Source organism: Aedes aegypti, chromosome 2, assembly GCF_002204515.2.
Source record: "Aedes aegypti strain LVP_AGWG chromosome 2, AaegL5.0 Primary Assembly, whole genome shotgun sequence".
Lineage (NCBI taxonomy): Eukaryota > Metazoa > Arthropoda > Insecta > Diptera > Culicidae > Aedes > Aedes aegypti.
Genome location: NC_035108.1, coordinates 343,867,561 through 343,883,866, shown reverse-complemented (window position 1 = coordinate 343,883,866; position 16,306 = coordinate 343,867,561). Strand labels below are relative to the sequence as shown.

The window sequence follows — 16,306 nt, the reverse complement described above, 5'->3', positions numbered from 1 at the left end:
GGCAGTTGTGCATTATAAATTTGCATAGATATTTATCAAAATAGCTTATTAAAACAAGCCTCGAAATTGTGAACTTTCGAACGGCAAAAATTGAAACATTTCGTGTGAAATGTTTCCCATACAAAGAAGAGTGTCCGGAATTAAAAGCTGTCCGTAATATGAATCAAAACGGTACCTCAGGGATGTCAAAAATCTTTGTTTGCGGATGACACAGGCCTCTCCGCCAAAGGACGAAGCCTGCGTATCATCTGTAGTCGATTGCAAAAAAATTTGGATATTTTTTCTTCATACTTGCAAAAATGGAAGATTTCTCTTAATGCTCCCAAAACTCAACTAATAATATTCTCACATAAACCAAAAGCTCTTAATTTGAAACCTTCAAGTAGACATGTTGTCACGATGAGAGGGGTTCCAATAATTTGGTCAGATGAAGTTAAGTATCTAGGGCTCATGCTAGATAAGAATTTAACATTCAAAAATCACATTGAGGGCATTCAAGCCAAATGTAACAAATATGTAAAATGTCTTCATCCCCTTATTAATAGAAAACCAAAACTGTACCAATATGGACTAGTTGTTGTAATACCAGGAAGGAAGCTCTGCAGAGGATTCAAAATAAAATTTTGAAAATGATTCTGAGGCTTCCTCCCTGGTATAGTACCAATGAGCTACAAACTATATCCAATGTTGAAACATTGGAACAAATGTCAAATAAAATAATTAATAATTTCAGGCAAAAATCGTTACAATCTTCTATTGCCACGATTTTCGCGTTATATGTTTAGGTTAAGTAAGGTTAAGAAAATTAAAACATGTTTTTTGTTTCTCTTATAAGTAGGTGAAATCAAGTTACCTGTATAAAATATCTGAACTACTGCGGCAAATGAAATGTAATATGTTGTTAAAAAAATGTTAATAAAATCATATTTTTTTTACCAAATTAGGATGATAGTGTTGTCTAATAACACAGAACACCTAGATATAAGAAATGAATGTAATGTTTGGAATGATACTAATAAAGAAATTAAAAAAAAATAAATAAAAAGAAGACCACTTGCTAGAAAAAAAGAGACCTAAATGGAACCAAAAAGAGGCTGAAAAGAGGCCAACCAGAAACCAAGAAAACAAAATGAAATCCAATAGGAGCCAGGAGGAGTAAATTTGACTCTTGGAGAAAAAAAATGCTGTGAGAAATTCATAACTTCTCCAAGATTTGATCGAGTGATTGATCCATCGATTTCTCTGGGACATCCTCCAAGATTGCCGGTCGAAAATTCAACCAATAACTTCTCCATAAATTTCTACGGATTTCCTTTAAAACTGTCTTAAAGAATTCATTCAAAATTCCAACTTCGCTGAAATTTTTGAAATGTACTCTTTTTACGTTTTTAAGTTATGGCCAATTTTGTAAAAAATATGCAAATGTGCCATTTTATTAATTTCTGCTGATTTTCCAATATTAGTATCTCTAGCCTGTAACTAATGGGGCGATCCCTGCCCAGCACTGGTTAGACTCCCCTCTCTACAATAGCCTCAGGGTCGGCGTACGCGCTTAACTATCGCGACCATGAACACACTAAACTACCTTTGCTGGACACAAACCCACTTTATTCCGATTTTCGCACAAAAGGTACCTTTATTACTCCCACTTTCTTAAGGCCGCACGGGACGTCATCATAATCAACCTATCCATTTCAAGAAGCAAATCCCAAGAACCACTCCATATATCGATGCGAAAATGTATCACTATGATTCTATATATGTAGTGCACACCCCGATAAATTTTCAGCTGCATCGGTTCACGAAAAACTCGAGATTTGCTTCCACAAAGTTTTGATGATTATTGTTTGAGTGAGACGAAAGATAGGGAAAATAACACGGTCTCCCGTGTCCCCTTAACGCTATCTCCTACCTCACTTATTCTCTTCTTCTTTCTTATCGGCGGGGCCCCTTCTTCGTGTCCCGTTACTTCACCTCTTCTCCATCCTGAGCGGTTCTCCTCTATTTCTCGCTTCGACTGGTCGGTCGGCGGGTACTTCACCTTCTTCTTCACGGTCTCGTTTGGGGTGGACGGCCGGCTGGCTTTACTCTTCTCTTCACTCTGCCCTTCGACTCCGAGCTTCAGGCCGTTCACAAAATAGCCGCCTCTATTCACAGAGTAGGTGACGCCTATGGCTCGCTGTGGCAGACTACGGAGTGGCACCCTTGTCGACTCTAGGCCAACTCCGAACTATGCCGAGGCCACGGTTCACGTCCACTGATGCTTCGGACGGGTCCAATCTCCGGTTCAGGGCCAAACCCAGGAGAAAGCTCAGGGTTGAACTATTGGTAAACTACGGTGAATTACGGTGAACTACGGGGTCCTGGATGTCTATCCGCTCGCTCTTATCACTTCTACTCTTTAGACCGAAGTCACTTTCTATTTTATGGATTTGAAGTTTTAAGCACTCAATTAAGCTAGCTCACTTCTTGTTCTCCCGAATGTTGCAAGGTAATTGCCGGTTCAGCGATGGCGGTTAATATTTGTCCGTTAAGAACTTTCCTCCCAGCTCATTTCGCCTCATCATGGCCCCCTTTACACCACCCACAATGGCCGCCCATCCTTATCCTTCTCGGTGTCTGTTGGTGAGTAGCGAAACTAATACAATGCGGCTGCGTTCTTCACAGTGGGTGTTGGGTGGTGTCCAGTTTTGAATAATTTAATATTTTCTTGGCATTGGTTATTTAACAACAAAACGATACACAAAATCACGATAGTCTCGCAAATCTTGGACACTTCAACACACCACTGGATGCAAGCCATTCGCTTAATGTTGCCACCGATACCATCACAAGGACCTTTTCCATGTGAGGTTGGGAAAAAGTGCCATTCTGCTTTGATTTTTGAAATTTGACATTAAGCGAATGGCTAGAGATTCTAGTATTAGAAAGTCAGCAGAAATTAATAACGCCAAACATTTTTTCGACTGAGCTGTGTCGCAAAAGGTGAAAGACTAATTTAAAAAAGATTGGGAATTTATCTATGCTACTGAAAATGACTATTCAGAGGCTGAAAAATTTCTTCAGGAAAGATTTTCTAACCTTGTTCCAATTCCTGGAACAAAACAAAAATCATTCATTTATACCAAAAGACAAACGAAGCATTTTTGCTAGTGAATTCTCAGATGCACATGAAAACCAAGAAAATACAGCATGCTTTGTTCTTAATAATACAAAGAAAAACCGAAAAAAAGTACATTTTAAAAATTTCAGCGATTAAAGCTTATGAAATTATCTATCCAAAAATATTTTTTTGAAAATTTTCCACGAGTTGGAGCATAGTTTTTCCGGCTTTTCTTTACAAATTTTCTCAACGGTGGAAAATTTTGTGGAAAACTTTTTCAGTTAATATTTTTTTTATTTCTGAGAAAATTTGCTTTTATTTTCATAAAAAAAAAAACTTTGTTTCTACGATGCTTCGTTCGTGAGTTATGATTTTTCAAAGTAAGTAGTGTCAGAGGAAAACAAAGAAATTCCAACTGAGTTTTCCGGGAAAATAAGCGACCCTGAATTTTTCTCAATTTTTTTATTCATATATTGATAAGCCCTGCCTGTGAAAAAAGTTTCATGCAAATCTAAGACCCATCGGCCCACTTTGTACGGAAATAAAAAAAATCCCCTACACTGAAAATGCTTCGCCCAAGATTTTCATCATCATCACATATATTATCCCGTATAGGCCTGAGTGAGAGCAAAAATTGTAAAACCCTCACCGCTCAGCGAATTCTCAATGGATTCAAATGATTTTTTGTCAGTATACTGGCACACATATCTAGTTTCTAGAAGTGGACAGAGGAACTCGGAAATATTCTTGTGGCCGGAGTTATTCTGGTGGATCACTGGGTCAGGTCGGGTGAGATGGGTACTGTGCGTTTGTGCCCCTGAAGGTAGGCAAATTTGAAGTAACAGATAATTTCCGGACTCAGCTATAATGTGGCCAGTACATGGCGGAATTTCAAGAAAATTGCTTCAGTGTACACCTTTTGAGAAGCGATTGAATTGGATTACTATGAGTTTTGCATTTGATTAATCCTACAAATAACCATTTTTGGCTCCCGGGACGCCTCAAACTTATGATAAAGTGGTCAATTTGCATCTGAACATCTGTGCCAAGCTTATGGGAACGCATTTTAGTGCACAATTATGTTTGATTTCTTCTTTTCGAGAGTTGAAACGATTTAGTATCCAACAAATCTACAGCCGGTTCTTGCGGGCATTACGTCCAAATGGCCACATCCGGTATATTTTAAACGGTGCAAAACTCTTCATTTATACTGTTGAATATCAGATCTTAATGATTTATGCAAATTAAAATGATTGTCATTGCAAATAAATAAAGGTAACTTGGCATGTCCCAAAAACTAGCCTTTTTTTAGCCTACCCGACTTGACCCAGTGACCCACCGGAATAATTCCGGCCACAGGAACATTTCCGAGTTCCTCTGGCCACTTCCAGAAACTAGATATGTGGGCCAATGAACTCACAAAAAATCATTTGAATCCGTTAATAATTCGCTGAGCGGTGAGGGTTGCAGTATTTTTGCTTTCACTCAGGCCTATACGGGTTATGTAAGAATACCTAGAAGCACTGGAGTGATTCTAAATCCCTAGATGTGTTTGTTTTTTCGACATTCTCAGGATCCATTTGAATATCATAGCTTACTTTTGAAAAAAGATCATTTTTCTTCCCCAAACCAACAGATTATTTTAAATCAGCAGATTATTCCATATTTTCCAGAAATTTCCCAAATTATCTTCAGAACTCCTACTTTTTTTCTAAAATTTCATGATCTTCAACTTTGATAAAAGTTTTTTTTTTCGGATACAATCCGTAGAAAGTCTTTCGTAGATCTGACATCGCTGTCTAGTGCTGTATATTTATTAAATTACACTATTGAATTCGTTCAGCCAAAGACGAAATGAAGACATAGTAATCGGGCTCAGAAACAGTAGTACTTCTTGTACTATATTTGGTTACTCGTAACTAGACTCGGTACCCAAGTCGGTCATTGTCACAATGCTATGTTTCACCACACTAAACAAATTATTGGTAATTTCGGATATTTGAAACAATTAGACCACCCTCAGTATTTTTTTACAACTATTTTCACATTCGTTTTACTTCAGTATAAAAACATCCTAACAACTATTAAATTAAAACGATATTTACAATTGGATTTCTCTGCTGCGGTTTTCGTATATATCTTGTTTTGCTTATGCTTCCGCTAATGTATGTGTGCGTGTGTATGTGTGTTCCGAAGATGATTTCGTTTCGCCGAACAGGGTTCCTATACTTTTACTTACAATTATTTCTTCAAAAATGTTGTGCATCTGTGGTGTGTGGTGGTCTGCGTTGCTTGTTTTTTCTTATATGGGTGTGTTTTTGTGTGTGAATAATTCCAATAGTTTTACTTACTGCAAACAATTGACGATTGCTGTAGATTTTTTTTTTCTTAATTTTGATTGTTTTTTTCGATTTATTATTCTGTTGAGTTGTGGCTATTTTCAACTTCGATTTTCTACACTTAAATGATCGAGTGTATAGATGATTCTATATTTATTGATTTTGTTGCATAACAGTATTATATATTTTCTTTTTCTTTTGTGGTGCAGGATGGGTTTCTTTTCTGTGACAATGTTTTATTTTTCTTAGTGACTGAACTTGAACCTTACATGTTTGTCCATAGTTTTTCACATGATGAAGATTGATGAGAGTTTTGATTTCCATGGTATGTTACTAGATTGAATAGTGACTTCGCTCGTAGTCTCGGAATGATTCACGTTAATCAATAACTGATTCATTGTCGAATTTGTTTGCTTGGCAAATTTATTGCACTTAGAAATGCTAAATGTTAAAGCTGAAGAAAACTGCCTATAAAGTAAAATTATGTATCAAAATGAGTAAAAATTTCACGCCATGTTGGAATACTTTCATATTTATGGACTTATTTAACAACTTCGTCAAAGTTTATGAAAAAACATCAAACACCCTGTTCTGATCAATTGTTTTTTTTTTTTTTTTTTTTTTTTTCGAAAAACTTTTTCTTTATGACTGCTTAATGAAATACGATAAAGCCTTTATCAATAACATAATATCCATTCGGTTTAATTGCGAACAGCCAACTTTGATTGAATTGCCATATTTTTTAAACCTGTAATTCTCATAGGGTTCAAAAATTGGCGAAAGAACTGTTATTCTGTTCCATATTGTTTAAGGTTATGAACCTGAAGGCGCATTCGTTCAACCGCATGTTTTACATAACGGCAGCTGCACTTTATGCCTTCACCATCCGGATCTAAAAACTCGTAAAAGCATCTCTTTTCACAGTCAATATAAGACCTCGAGCGTACTTAGTTATTATGATTTCCTAATGATGATGGCAAGCTTTTGCAACATAAAAATCTGTAACCACCGTTGGCTAACTCTAGAATTGTATGTCTATAGCTCAATCCTTTTGAGCGAACGAACGTCCGCATGCTAAAGACGGTATAAGGCAAAAGACTCTGTTCCGCTGAAGCGAAGAAAAAGCGAAAGGTTTTGAAAAATCGCAATCCTCGCGACATGGTGAAATGAATTATGATCCTCTTGGTAGCAGCATGGTTGTTAAGAAGAGGCGAGGTCACACCATGGCAGAATTAGGTAACGTCAAGTTGTTTGTGCAGAGTCATGGTGGTCCGCACTGTATTCACAGAGATGGCCAACGGGGAAACCTAATTCCGGAGAGATCCAAACGTGATGACCTTTCCGGTTGCACAAAGCTGTCACCAGGTGCATCTCACAGTAGCAAGGGATTGACAATGGAATGTGCCACATTTGACGTGCATTTGACATTAGATGGCGAATGTCAAATGAACTCGCCGTGGTTTATTAGGGGTGTCTTCTTGCAGAGTAATATGAAGGCAATAGTTTGTGACGGATCATAAATCTCAACGATAGACATTTAGCATTTCTCAGTAAACCAAGACACAACGCATTCCACACCCTCAATGTAGCGAATAAACCAAGTAGAAAAATAAAACATTCGAAAATATATTGTGCATGAGGGATGATCAATTTTATCTAATAAAAAACAAATACACTATCGTTAAACAATCTCTTTCAGTTCGTGATCTTCGGATATCTTCTCTTCGTCTGCGTATAAAGGCCAGAGTTTATAGGATAAGAAAAGAAAAATATCGCTTGGTTTCCATACTTTTTGGATGTTTTGGAAAAAATGTCAAAACCGTCGTTCGTGTTGTACTCTCTTTTCATCTTCTTACCGTATAAGTTTGGTCATTTGGAAGTCAAATTTTCCAGAAAACCCATGGCGGGATATACAACAATATATAATTAACGTTCCCTTCTATTTCGTGTCTCGCCACAGACCGTAAGACTAAGATATTTCGCTAAATAAAAGTGATGGTTTCTTTTGCTTTCGCTCTCACGCTCGTCCTTTCAACTAAATTTAATAAATTAAACGTAAAATACATATACAACAAAAAGGACGGAGGATTGGAGTTGCTCAAAAAGGCAGAGTTGGATAGAGGAAAGTCCCATTCACTCTAAGGGCAAGACATGGATAAATTTACAAGCATCTCTAAACATTATTGCGGGTGTTTTTGTAATTGGCGGGGGTCCCTTGGATAACCGAAACAAGGGACACATTTTTAGGCAATTTTCTATCTCGAGAGCCTGGAAACATCGTTATCTTCCATGTTTCGGCTTGCGTTTTTCGTAGTCGCATCATTTAAAGACCGATTGTTTGAAACAATAAAAACAAAACAGAAAACAATGAAAACAAAAAAGAATTTGTACAAAAAACTCTTGAGTTTGCGCGCGAATGAACCAAAAACAGAACGCCTCCTCGTTGCCCCTACTTTTTACGCCGTCGTCGCCGCCGCTGCCGCAGCCGCTATCTGTTGCTGAGCCGCTGCCTGTGGACCTCGCGGTTTGATCATCATGGTGGCCTTCTTCAGGGTGTAGTCCCAGCCTCTCCAGCGGAACCAGACGATGCCCTGCCGGGCGGTCAGATCCTGGGGATCGTGCAGGTAGAGTCCGTTCAGTCCTCGGCCGCATGACTTCCACCACCAGCCGCCCTGTTGGGAAGTGGCCAAAAAATAGAGTCGAGGTTATTCCTATTCCCGTGAATACCTAGGCACGTAAAGGGCTTACCTTGAGCATGCTGGCGCAGTTCAACGAGCTCCGATCGTTGTCCCTGTTGTACGTCGAGAAGGGGCTATTGTTGGAACCGTACCAGGGGTCGTTCAGCGAGTCGCCGGCATTGCCTTCGTAGCCATCGATTTCCAGTTTGTAGTAGTCTTGCTCGGAATGGATCTTGAAATGGGAGTATTGTGCGTACCTGTGGGAGGGATAATCAGATGTAGAGTTTCTTCACATAATGTCATAATGCATCAATGTCAAAATTGGAACAACGATAAACTGACATTTCCATACAAATTCGCGTTACAAATGAACAGGACACCTGTTCAAGCTAGAATATTATGTCATTTTCTCTTGATCTCTGGTAGATTTACCGAGGTTATGAGATAAATCGATTGAGAATAAATTTACGATTGAATCATGCTTTTGTAAACTACATTGACTAGATAGAAAAATATTCAATTTTGTAGTTGTCAATGTCAAAAATCTAATTGGGTTTTTGATGATTTTGTTCCATTTTCAGAATAATTGGAAACTGACTGATTTTTATAAAGCTATAAACAACGTAAATTATAAAAAAAAACTTGAGAATATATTTTATATTCTGTTGACTATGGTACTATGGTTAACTGCAAATAAAAATACAAAAAAAAAACCAACGTTTTTTCATACAACTAAGCGTTCTTCATTGCACCAAAAACTACACCAAAAGCTGCTGATCATGTTAATTTCGTATTATGTTATGAGTCCAATCTATACAACATTATTTCAATTTATACATACCCATCAGCAGTGTTGCCCGTTTTTTAAACTTTAAAGTATCACCAACGATAAGTTTGGATGTTATTTTGAATCTACTCCAAGTTTGCTTGCAATTTGAGTTTGCTCTTCCCTCAGATCCAAGACATAAAGATTAATTTAATTCTAGCTGAAGAAGGTTGTCAGTTGCTAAATTGCTAAATACGCTTATTTGCTATCTTGCAGTGGATCCGTTATTTCAGGACTATGAATGAATTTACTGCAGGCAGTGTTGCTAGTTTCCGAAAGTTCTCAGTGTCACCAATGAAAGGGCCCACTTACCTCTTGTTTCCTTCGAAATCTTCCAGCTCGACCCGGAGCGAGTAGTCCTCGTTGTTCGTCAGCATGTAGATGTTTTCGTTGCCGAGCCAGAATTCCTTCGCCGGATCGCCGAATCCGTTCTTGTAGTCAGCCCAGTCGCGGTTGAAGTTTTCCCGGGGCTCGCCAAAGTCGTCACGTCGTTGAATGACCTAACGTTTGGAATAAAAGAAGATTTCGAAGTCATGTTACAACCCAATTCGGTTATTCTCCAATCGTATAATTACAGTCCATCCACCGTCGGCAACTTCCTGCTCGCAGAACACCTTCAGGAACCAGTAGGTGGTGCCACGGATTTGAAGATAGTACACTCCGGATTGGCGCATTCCGGCGTTCATCAGGTCGGCACAGGAGAATCCCTGCAAGAGAAAGCGAAACCGATGACGACGGTGAGAGTTAGATAACATTTTTCGGTACGACGAGAACGGAAACGGATGAAAGCGATAAGTGGAAGAAATAATGAGAATCAAGATCAATCAATCAATATCGTTTAACACCATCATCACGGCACTCGATAGGTTTTTGGGATGAATGTCAAGCGAGAGTCAAAAGACGATTTGTCAGCTGATGGTGCTTGTGGCAGTCATCCTGTCTGCACCTGATACGATCTCGGGGTATCTTTTGGGGTATTATATCATTAACGAAAACTGATCACCTGTTTCGTATAAGGTACCGCGGGGCAAGTGGGTAAATGGGGTAAGTGAAAACAATTGATATATTTTACTGAATATGTGAATTAACATTTTAAACTCATGCGTAAACCTTTGAGGCCATTGAGAACATTACGATAGGTAAGAGATTTCTGAGATTTTTCAGCCATTATTGCATAATAGAGCGAAAAATAGTTAACCTGTCAACTGTTACTCCGTAACAAGTTGGCGGCGTACAATCTTATTTTAATATTTTCAGTGGAAAAAAGTTGCGGAAAATAATTTCCTGTACCACTTCTTAGTTGTCCTCTGTGACAGTTTCAAACTGCAATAAAAAAAATTTTAAAATTAATTCGACGTAGACCTAAAAATAACTAAATTTAAACACCGTCAATTTTCTTATCAGGTGGGGCAAGTGAAAAGTTTATCATTAGATTGAATTTGTGTTTTCTCTTTAAGTAGCCATAAATAAACATGGTTCGCAATTATCATAGAAAAACATAACGTGCTGATAATTCAAGAAACACTATACTTAAGCGTTAAAAGCTATTAGAAATCATGGAACTTCTCTAAAAGATGTTGCCAAACATTACAATATTAATATGTCTACTTCGGGCAGCCAATTAAAAGGAAGACGTTGACTGAAAAGTTGCAATATTAGAGAACACACGGAAATCTCGAGAAATGTCTATGTAAAGCTAGTTCAAAACATAAAAATGGTGTATAGGTCTATCCACATAAAAAAAATTCTAAATACGTTATTGAAGGATTCCGTTTGATTTCTCCCGAAGAGTTATCCGACTTTCTCAAAAACAAATAACGAGTGGTGGAAATTCTACAGAGCGGAAATGCAATTGCTGTCCTATAATGTAAGAACTAACATTGGAAATGTTGCAGTTATAATGTTGTCGAATCATTTCAACTAACATAACTGAACAGAAGAAAATTCAAGTGAAAAGAATAACATTTTCTTTGTTTACATGTTACTTATGTTATTGTTCATTGGGAAGCCTTAACAAATGTTAAAGCTAATAGAAATCATGAATATAACTGTTTGTTTTTGAATTTATTGTTCAAAACAGTAAACTTTTCACTTGCCCCACTTTTGAGGCAAGTGAAAAGTAAGGAGACATTTTTCAAAAACTTTTTCTGTATTTTTTTCTTCAATTTTTCATAAAAATCAATTTCAGCATGCTGCTTATATTTGGTGAGAATCAAGCTAAAAAATATACACGACCTCATTTGTTTCAATTTTAAGTCTCTAGAATTTGAAGAATCTCAACTATGCGAATTCCATTACCCACTTGCCCCACGGTACCTTAACCTTCGAGCTGTCGCGCTGTTGTACTTTGTACAACAGTTGTGATTTATATGCTATCATTTTGCAACAAAGATATCTATCTACACCAAACCAAAATGTATTCCTCAAGAATCTTCTTAAGAACAATACTCGACAGTTTTTATGTACAGTATGGCCCTTTATAATACGGTAAAATCAACAAATGTACATGGAAGTCGCATAATAATGAACGCACGATATACGGTTCAAGGAAACCACAGTTTCAAATCGTTATATCTCAAAATCCAGATAATATAGAAACTTGGGGTCTTTAGTAAAGTTGTTCTGAAGTTGAAGCGCTATCTGATGGTACCTCATTTAATTCGGAATTTGACCGCTAGATGGCACTAGAGGCATGGACGCTTTACTTTTGTTTTACAGATATCTCAGGAGCCAATCCATTTAGAAAGATGGTGTCTTCGGCAAAGTTGTTTAGTCTGTTAAGGACTATCATTGTTCAAGCTAATTAATTCAAAATATTGCCACTAGGTGGCACTAGTGAGCATGAAACTTTTGTTTGCAGATATCTCAGGAACCTGACCACTTAGAAAGATAGTGTCTTAAGCAAAGTACTTCAGTGGCTCAAGGGCTATCATTATTTGAACCAAAAAATAGAATATTTTGCCACCAGGCGGCGCTAGTGAGCATGAAATTTTTGTTTTACGGATACTGCAGGATCTTGACTTTTTAGACAGGCACCTTCGGCAAAGTTGTTCAGAAGCTCAGGGATTTTATTTTTTAAGGCACTCTGTGCTCGTGGCCACTACTGTGCCGGAATCAGTTGATCTGTAGCTTCTTTACCGATACAGATCTATTTTTAACTTATCTATATTTACATCTACTTTCACTCTCTCCTACTCTTTTACTCTCACACCGAGCAGGTAGGAGAGAGCTCTGCTGTTAGTGAGGCTATCTGCCTGCGAAGAGGGTCAGTTTGTCTCAGTCACCATCTGATACTGACGGAGGATGGATGTGCTCCCCACAGAACGGTCCTACGAGAGGCGTCTTCTGGTGGCTGGACGATTGGAGGGGCTGGGAATCGAACCCATGACCTTCCGCTTTATGAAGCGAAAGCGTAACCTCAAGGCTACAGACCCCCCCAAGCTCAGGGATTATCTTTATTTTACAAAATCTCGAACTTTAAGGATCAAACAAAGAAAGAATTTGAGCTACTGAACAACTCTGCCGAAGACGCCATCTTTCTAAGTGATCAGGCTCCTGAGATATTTGCGAAACAAATAGTTTATGCTCACTAGCGCTGCCTGGTGACGAAATTTTTAATCAATTAGCTCAAACAATGATAGTCCTTGAGTTACCGAACAGCTTTGCCGAAGACGCCATCTTTCTAAGTGGACGGAATCCTGAGATCTGCGGAACAAAAGTTTCATGCTCACTAGCGCTGCCTAGCGGCAAAATTCCGAATTTCATGGCTGCAATAATGATAGCCCTTGAGCTACTGACCAATTTTGCCGAAGACGTCATCTTTCTAAGTGTTCATACTCGTGGGATATTCGCAAAACCAAGGGTGTTGTACAAAGTACAACGCGCGACTACTCGCGTTACAAAAATTTGCGCGACGACCGAAAGATTAATCGAAAGTGGAACTAGGTATTATGTATCGCTTTTGAAAAAATGAGTCAAAATACATGGATTCGGATTATGGTAGCTAGATTTTTTTTTCCAGATTTGATTACCTATGGTCGAGTTTTCCACAAGAAAATATGGTAAATGACCAAAGATCGAAACTTTCATATCTCTCACTATTATTCACATTCATTAAATCTGATCAAAGTAAATTTGATCTTGTTCCCTGCTGATGGCATCATCAGCATGAGTTCCCGAGACGACTGCAGATAGTCTCAGGTTGCATAAAATTATCGTCGATGATTGAAATCCTACCAGTTGGCTATGTATACAACAATCGCCGTTTAATTTGTCCATGGATTCAATAAACAGGTGCCCAGGCGTTGCAGAATTCGCTCTCATTTGAGAATGAAGCACGATCAAAGCAAGCAAAGAAAAATATCCCATCTGTTGCGGTCCACGATCGTCATTGTATCGCAAGGTGTAACAAGTCTGATAAATGGAAGCAGCGAGCGAGAGCCCCAACGAGAGAGCGATGATAAAATCCATTTTTCTCGCTTGTTTACCGTTGGGGATAGGTGTTTTTCTTTACTGGCAGGATAAACAATCCACGAACTTCCAATAACAACAGTGTCCCCCAGGCTTGGAGCATGTTTAGAGGGGTTTTATCATGCACTACTATCCCCCCAATCTGATCAAACTTGTAGCAGTATACGATAAACAGTCTCTCATAATGTGCAGCATGTTATGATAGTTACAGAGAGCGATACGTGAGAGATTCTCTCAATTTTCTCAGGATTCAATCCCTGCAGGTGCCAGTGCACTTGATAGTGTTTTGCGTAATTGAACACGAAATGGAAGATCGTGAGTGAGTCCGCCTACAAATAAGTGATGAGATGGAAGGGTTGACGTGGTGTTCGTATGGTTGACCATTTGATAGGTGTTCAACTGCTTTAAGTTGTTTATTTGACAATGGCATGCATTACATAGATATATGAACTAAAAATTATTTGAACAATTTGTATGGAATCACACGAATACCCGTCCCACGTGACCATGTATGTGGCGATAGTAAGGTACCTACCAATGTAAACAGTTGCTCAGAAGAATCATTCACTAAAAAAAAAAATCCGAGATTCTCAGGTTTAGATTAAAATATTTCGAGATTCAGCGATTTAGGTTTTTTTAATATTATGATTTTTAGATTTTAGATTATTAGATATTCAGAAATTCACATATTGAGAGATTCAGAAATTTAGAGATTTAAAAAGTCATTGATTCAGAAATTCATAGATTTGGAGATTCGGATATTCAGATTTACATCCAGAGATTCAGCAATTTACATATGGATACAGAGATTAGGAAATTCAAAAAAAATCGAGATTCTAAGATCCAGGGATTAAGAGATAGACATTTTTAAAGATTCACTGACCCCAATATCCAGACGCTTAAAGACACCGACACGTTATTGCTTCCAGTGGACGATTTGCCCTTTGAAGGAAGCACCACACTAGACAACGGACTAGCATGCAACGCCCAGTGGCACAGTCGAATTTCGGACTGAAGCGGGAATCGAACCCACACCCCTTGACTCGATGCGGCTAAATGCTTGGTAACACTAACCACACGGCCACGAAGCCCACTTAGCAGTTTATAAGTTTCGAGATTAATAGTTTCCTTTCTTAAAACAGTTTATGGTGAAATTACTGAACAGATATCTGACGAACAATTAGAAAATCTACTGAATCAATTCGCGGACAATTTTTTTGAATAATCCATTAAAAAATTATTTTTTTTTGGATACCTACAATATCGGGAAAAGGTCTACCTTGGCACTTTCATGATTCACTTTCTCGGCCGAATTGTCTTGAACTTTGCAATGAGAAGCACTTTAATACGACGCATAATGTGGCGCATATGAGCTCAGCAGCTTTAGTAAAAACGCTTACCCAATGAATCAAAAGCAACTAGAATAGGATACGGCTTCCTATTGTTTGAAGAAACCACAGAGAATACCTCCAAGAATCCTATAAAGTTTTTTTTTTCCAAAATTGTATGTGTTCAAGAGTGATTACATCTAAAAAATATCTACGAAGAGCGCTAGCAACGAGCAATATTTTCTGCTAGGCAGACCTTTTGAATGACGAAATCTGTGCTCTAATGCGAATAGAAAACAAGGATACTAGCTATCTTGTCTTTAAAGAGATTTTGAGAAAATTGAACTTCGATGTACCTAAGAAAGCATTTTTGGAGAAAACTTTGGAACAAACATTTTTCACGCAACTTTTGATAAGGACCTATCTAACATTGAGAGACTATCTTTGTGAACCTTCTCTTTAATAAACAACTGAGCCACATTGATATTCTTCTGTTTCTTTTTTTGTATGAAACGCTAGCTAAGGACACCGTCTTTAGATCTGTATTAAAAAGTTTCCCAAATGCTTTAGTATCGCAATGTTATAATCGAGAGCGTTATAAGAGAAAGCGATACAGGCGAGAATCTCTCATTATAACATCTCATCTTGAAATGTTACGTAAGGATTCATCTGGTGAAATTCAGAGCACAATTTTAGTTAATTCCAAGCCATTCTTAGAATATTCCAAAAAACATCCTCATTAGTGGGCTGCTGACTTTTTTTAGAACTTATTTGTGTGAATTTTAACTCATCCGGCGGCTAGTTCTTCACTTAGTTGTGCTGCTGACGAAATTTTTGAGAATGTTGTGAAATGAACTCATTGATTGACTTAACTCTTGATCTATGACATAGTTCTTGTGAGATCTCTGATGATATTTTATGTAGAAAGTCCCCAGTGCATTCTACCCGACATCTTTAAGGGGTTTCGTAAGAAATTCTTCGTGATTTTATGAAGAGTTTTTTGGTGCAATCCTCGAGAAGTCCTTAAAGTTAAGCAGCTTGGAATCCAACTTTAATAATATACCAACACTTTCAACGCCCAAATATCGTGAAAGAAGCATCAAACGATAATGGAATTTCTAGTTTAGCTTTGTACACTAGTAGAAACTAAAAAATAAGAAGATTGACTTCTTTTATTCAATATTTCTGCAGATTAGTGCCTTTGAAATAATGAGTCAAGCCGGCCATTACGACAGCCATGTGTGAATTTCGACATGTTTCACCTTAAGCTATGGATTGGAAAATAGTCAACTGATTTCTGATAGGATACTATGTGAAATGTTTTAGGCGACTCTCGGGGAGATGCTTAGTAGCTTTATGCCAAAATATTTATTGTTTGATAGGAGCACAGACTTCTGATGGAAAGATATCAATTCTTTCGTAGACCTTTCTCTGGGAACAACCAGACCCTTGGTTGATTCTTCGTCAAGAATATCTTCATAAGAATCAATCAACGGACGTGTTTAACGCAACAATTTAAAGGCATTCTAATTACATAATTCGGGGGGTCACGAACCTTTGAT

General features: G+C 37.9%; 1 protein-coding gene across 2 annotated transcripts in view; it reads right to left on the bottom strand.

Annotated features, from left to right (window-relative positions):
- Positions 1-5,128: 5,128 nt before the first annotated feature.
- The window catches only part of LOC5572327 (angiopoietin-2), a 541,823-nt gene continuing 530,645 nt past the window's right edge, over positions 5,129-16,306 (bottom strand). For both annotated transcript variants that reach the window (XM_021846146.1, XM_021846145.1), the window contains exons 5-8: positions 9,522-9,653; positions 9,259-9,446; positions 8,191-8,377; positions 5,129-8,114 (exon numbers count right to left, since the gene is read on the bottom strand). In XM_021846146.1, coding sequence (XP_021701838.1) covers positions 7,899-8,114; positions 8,191-8,377; positions 9,259-9,446; positions 9,522-9,653 — 723 coding nt within the window. In that variant the 3' untranslated portion in view covers positions 5,129-7,898. The remainder of the gene's footprint in view (positions 8,115-8,190; positions 8,378-9,258; positions 9,447-9,521; positions 9,654-16,306) is intronic.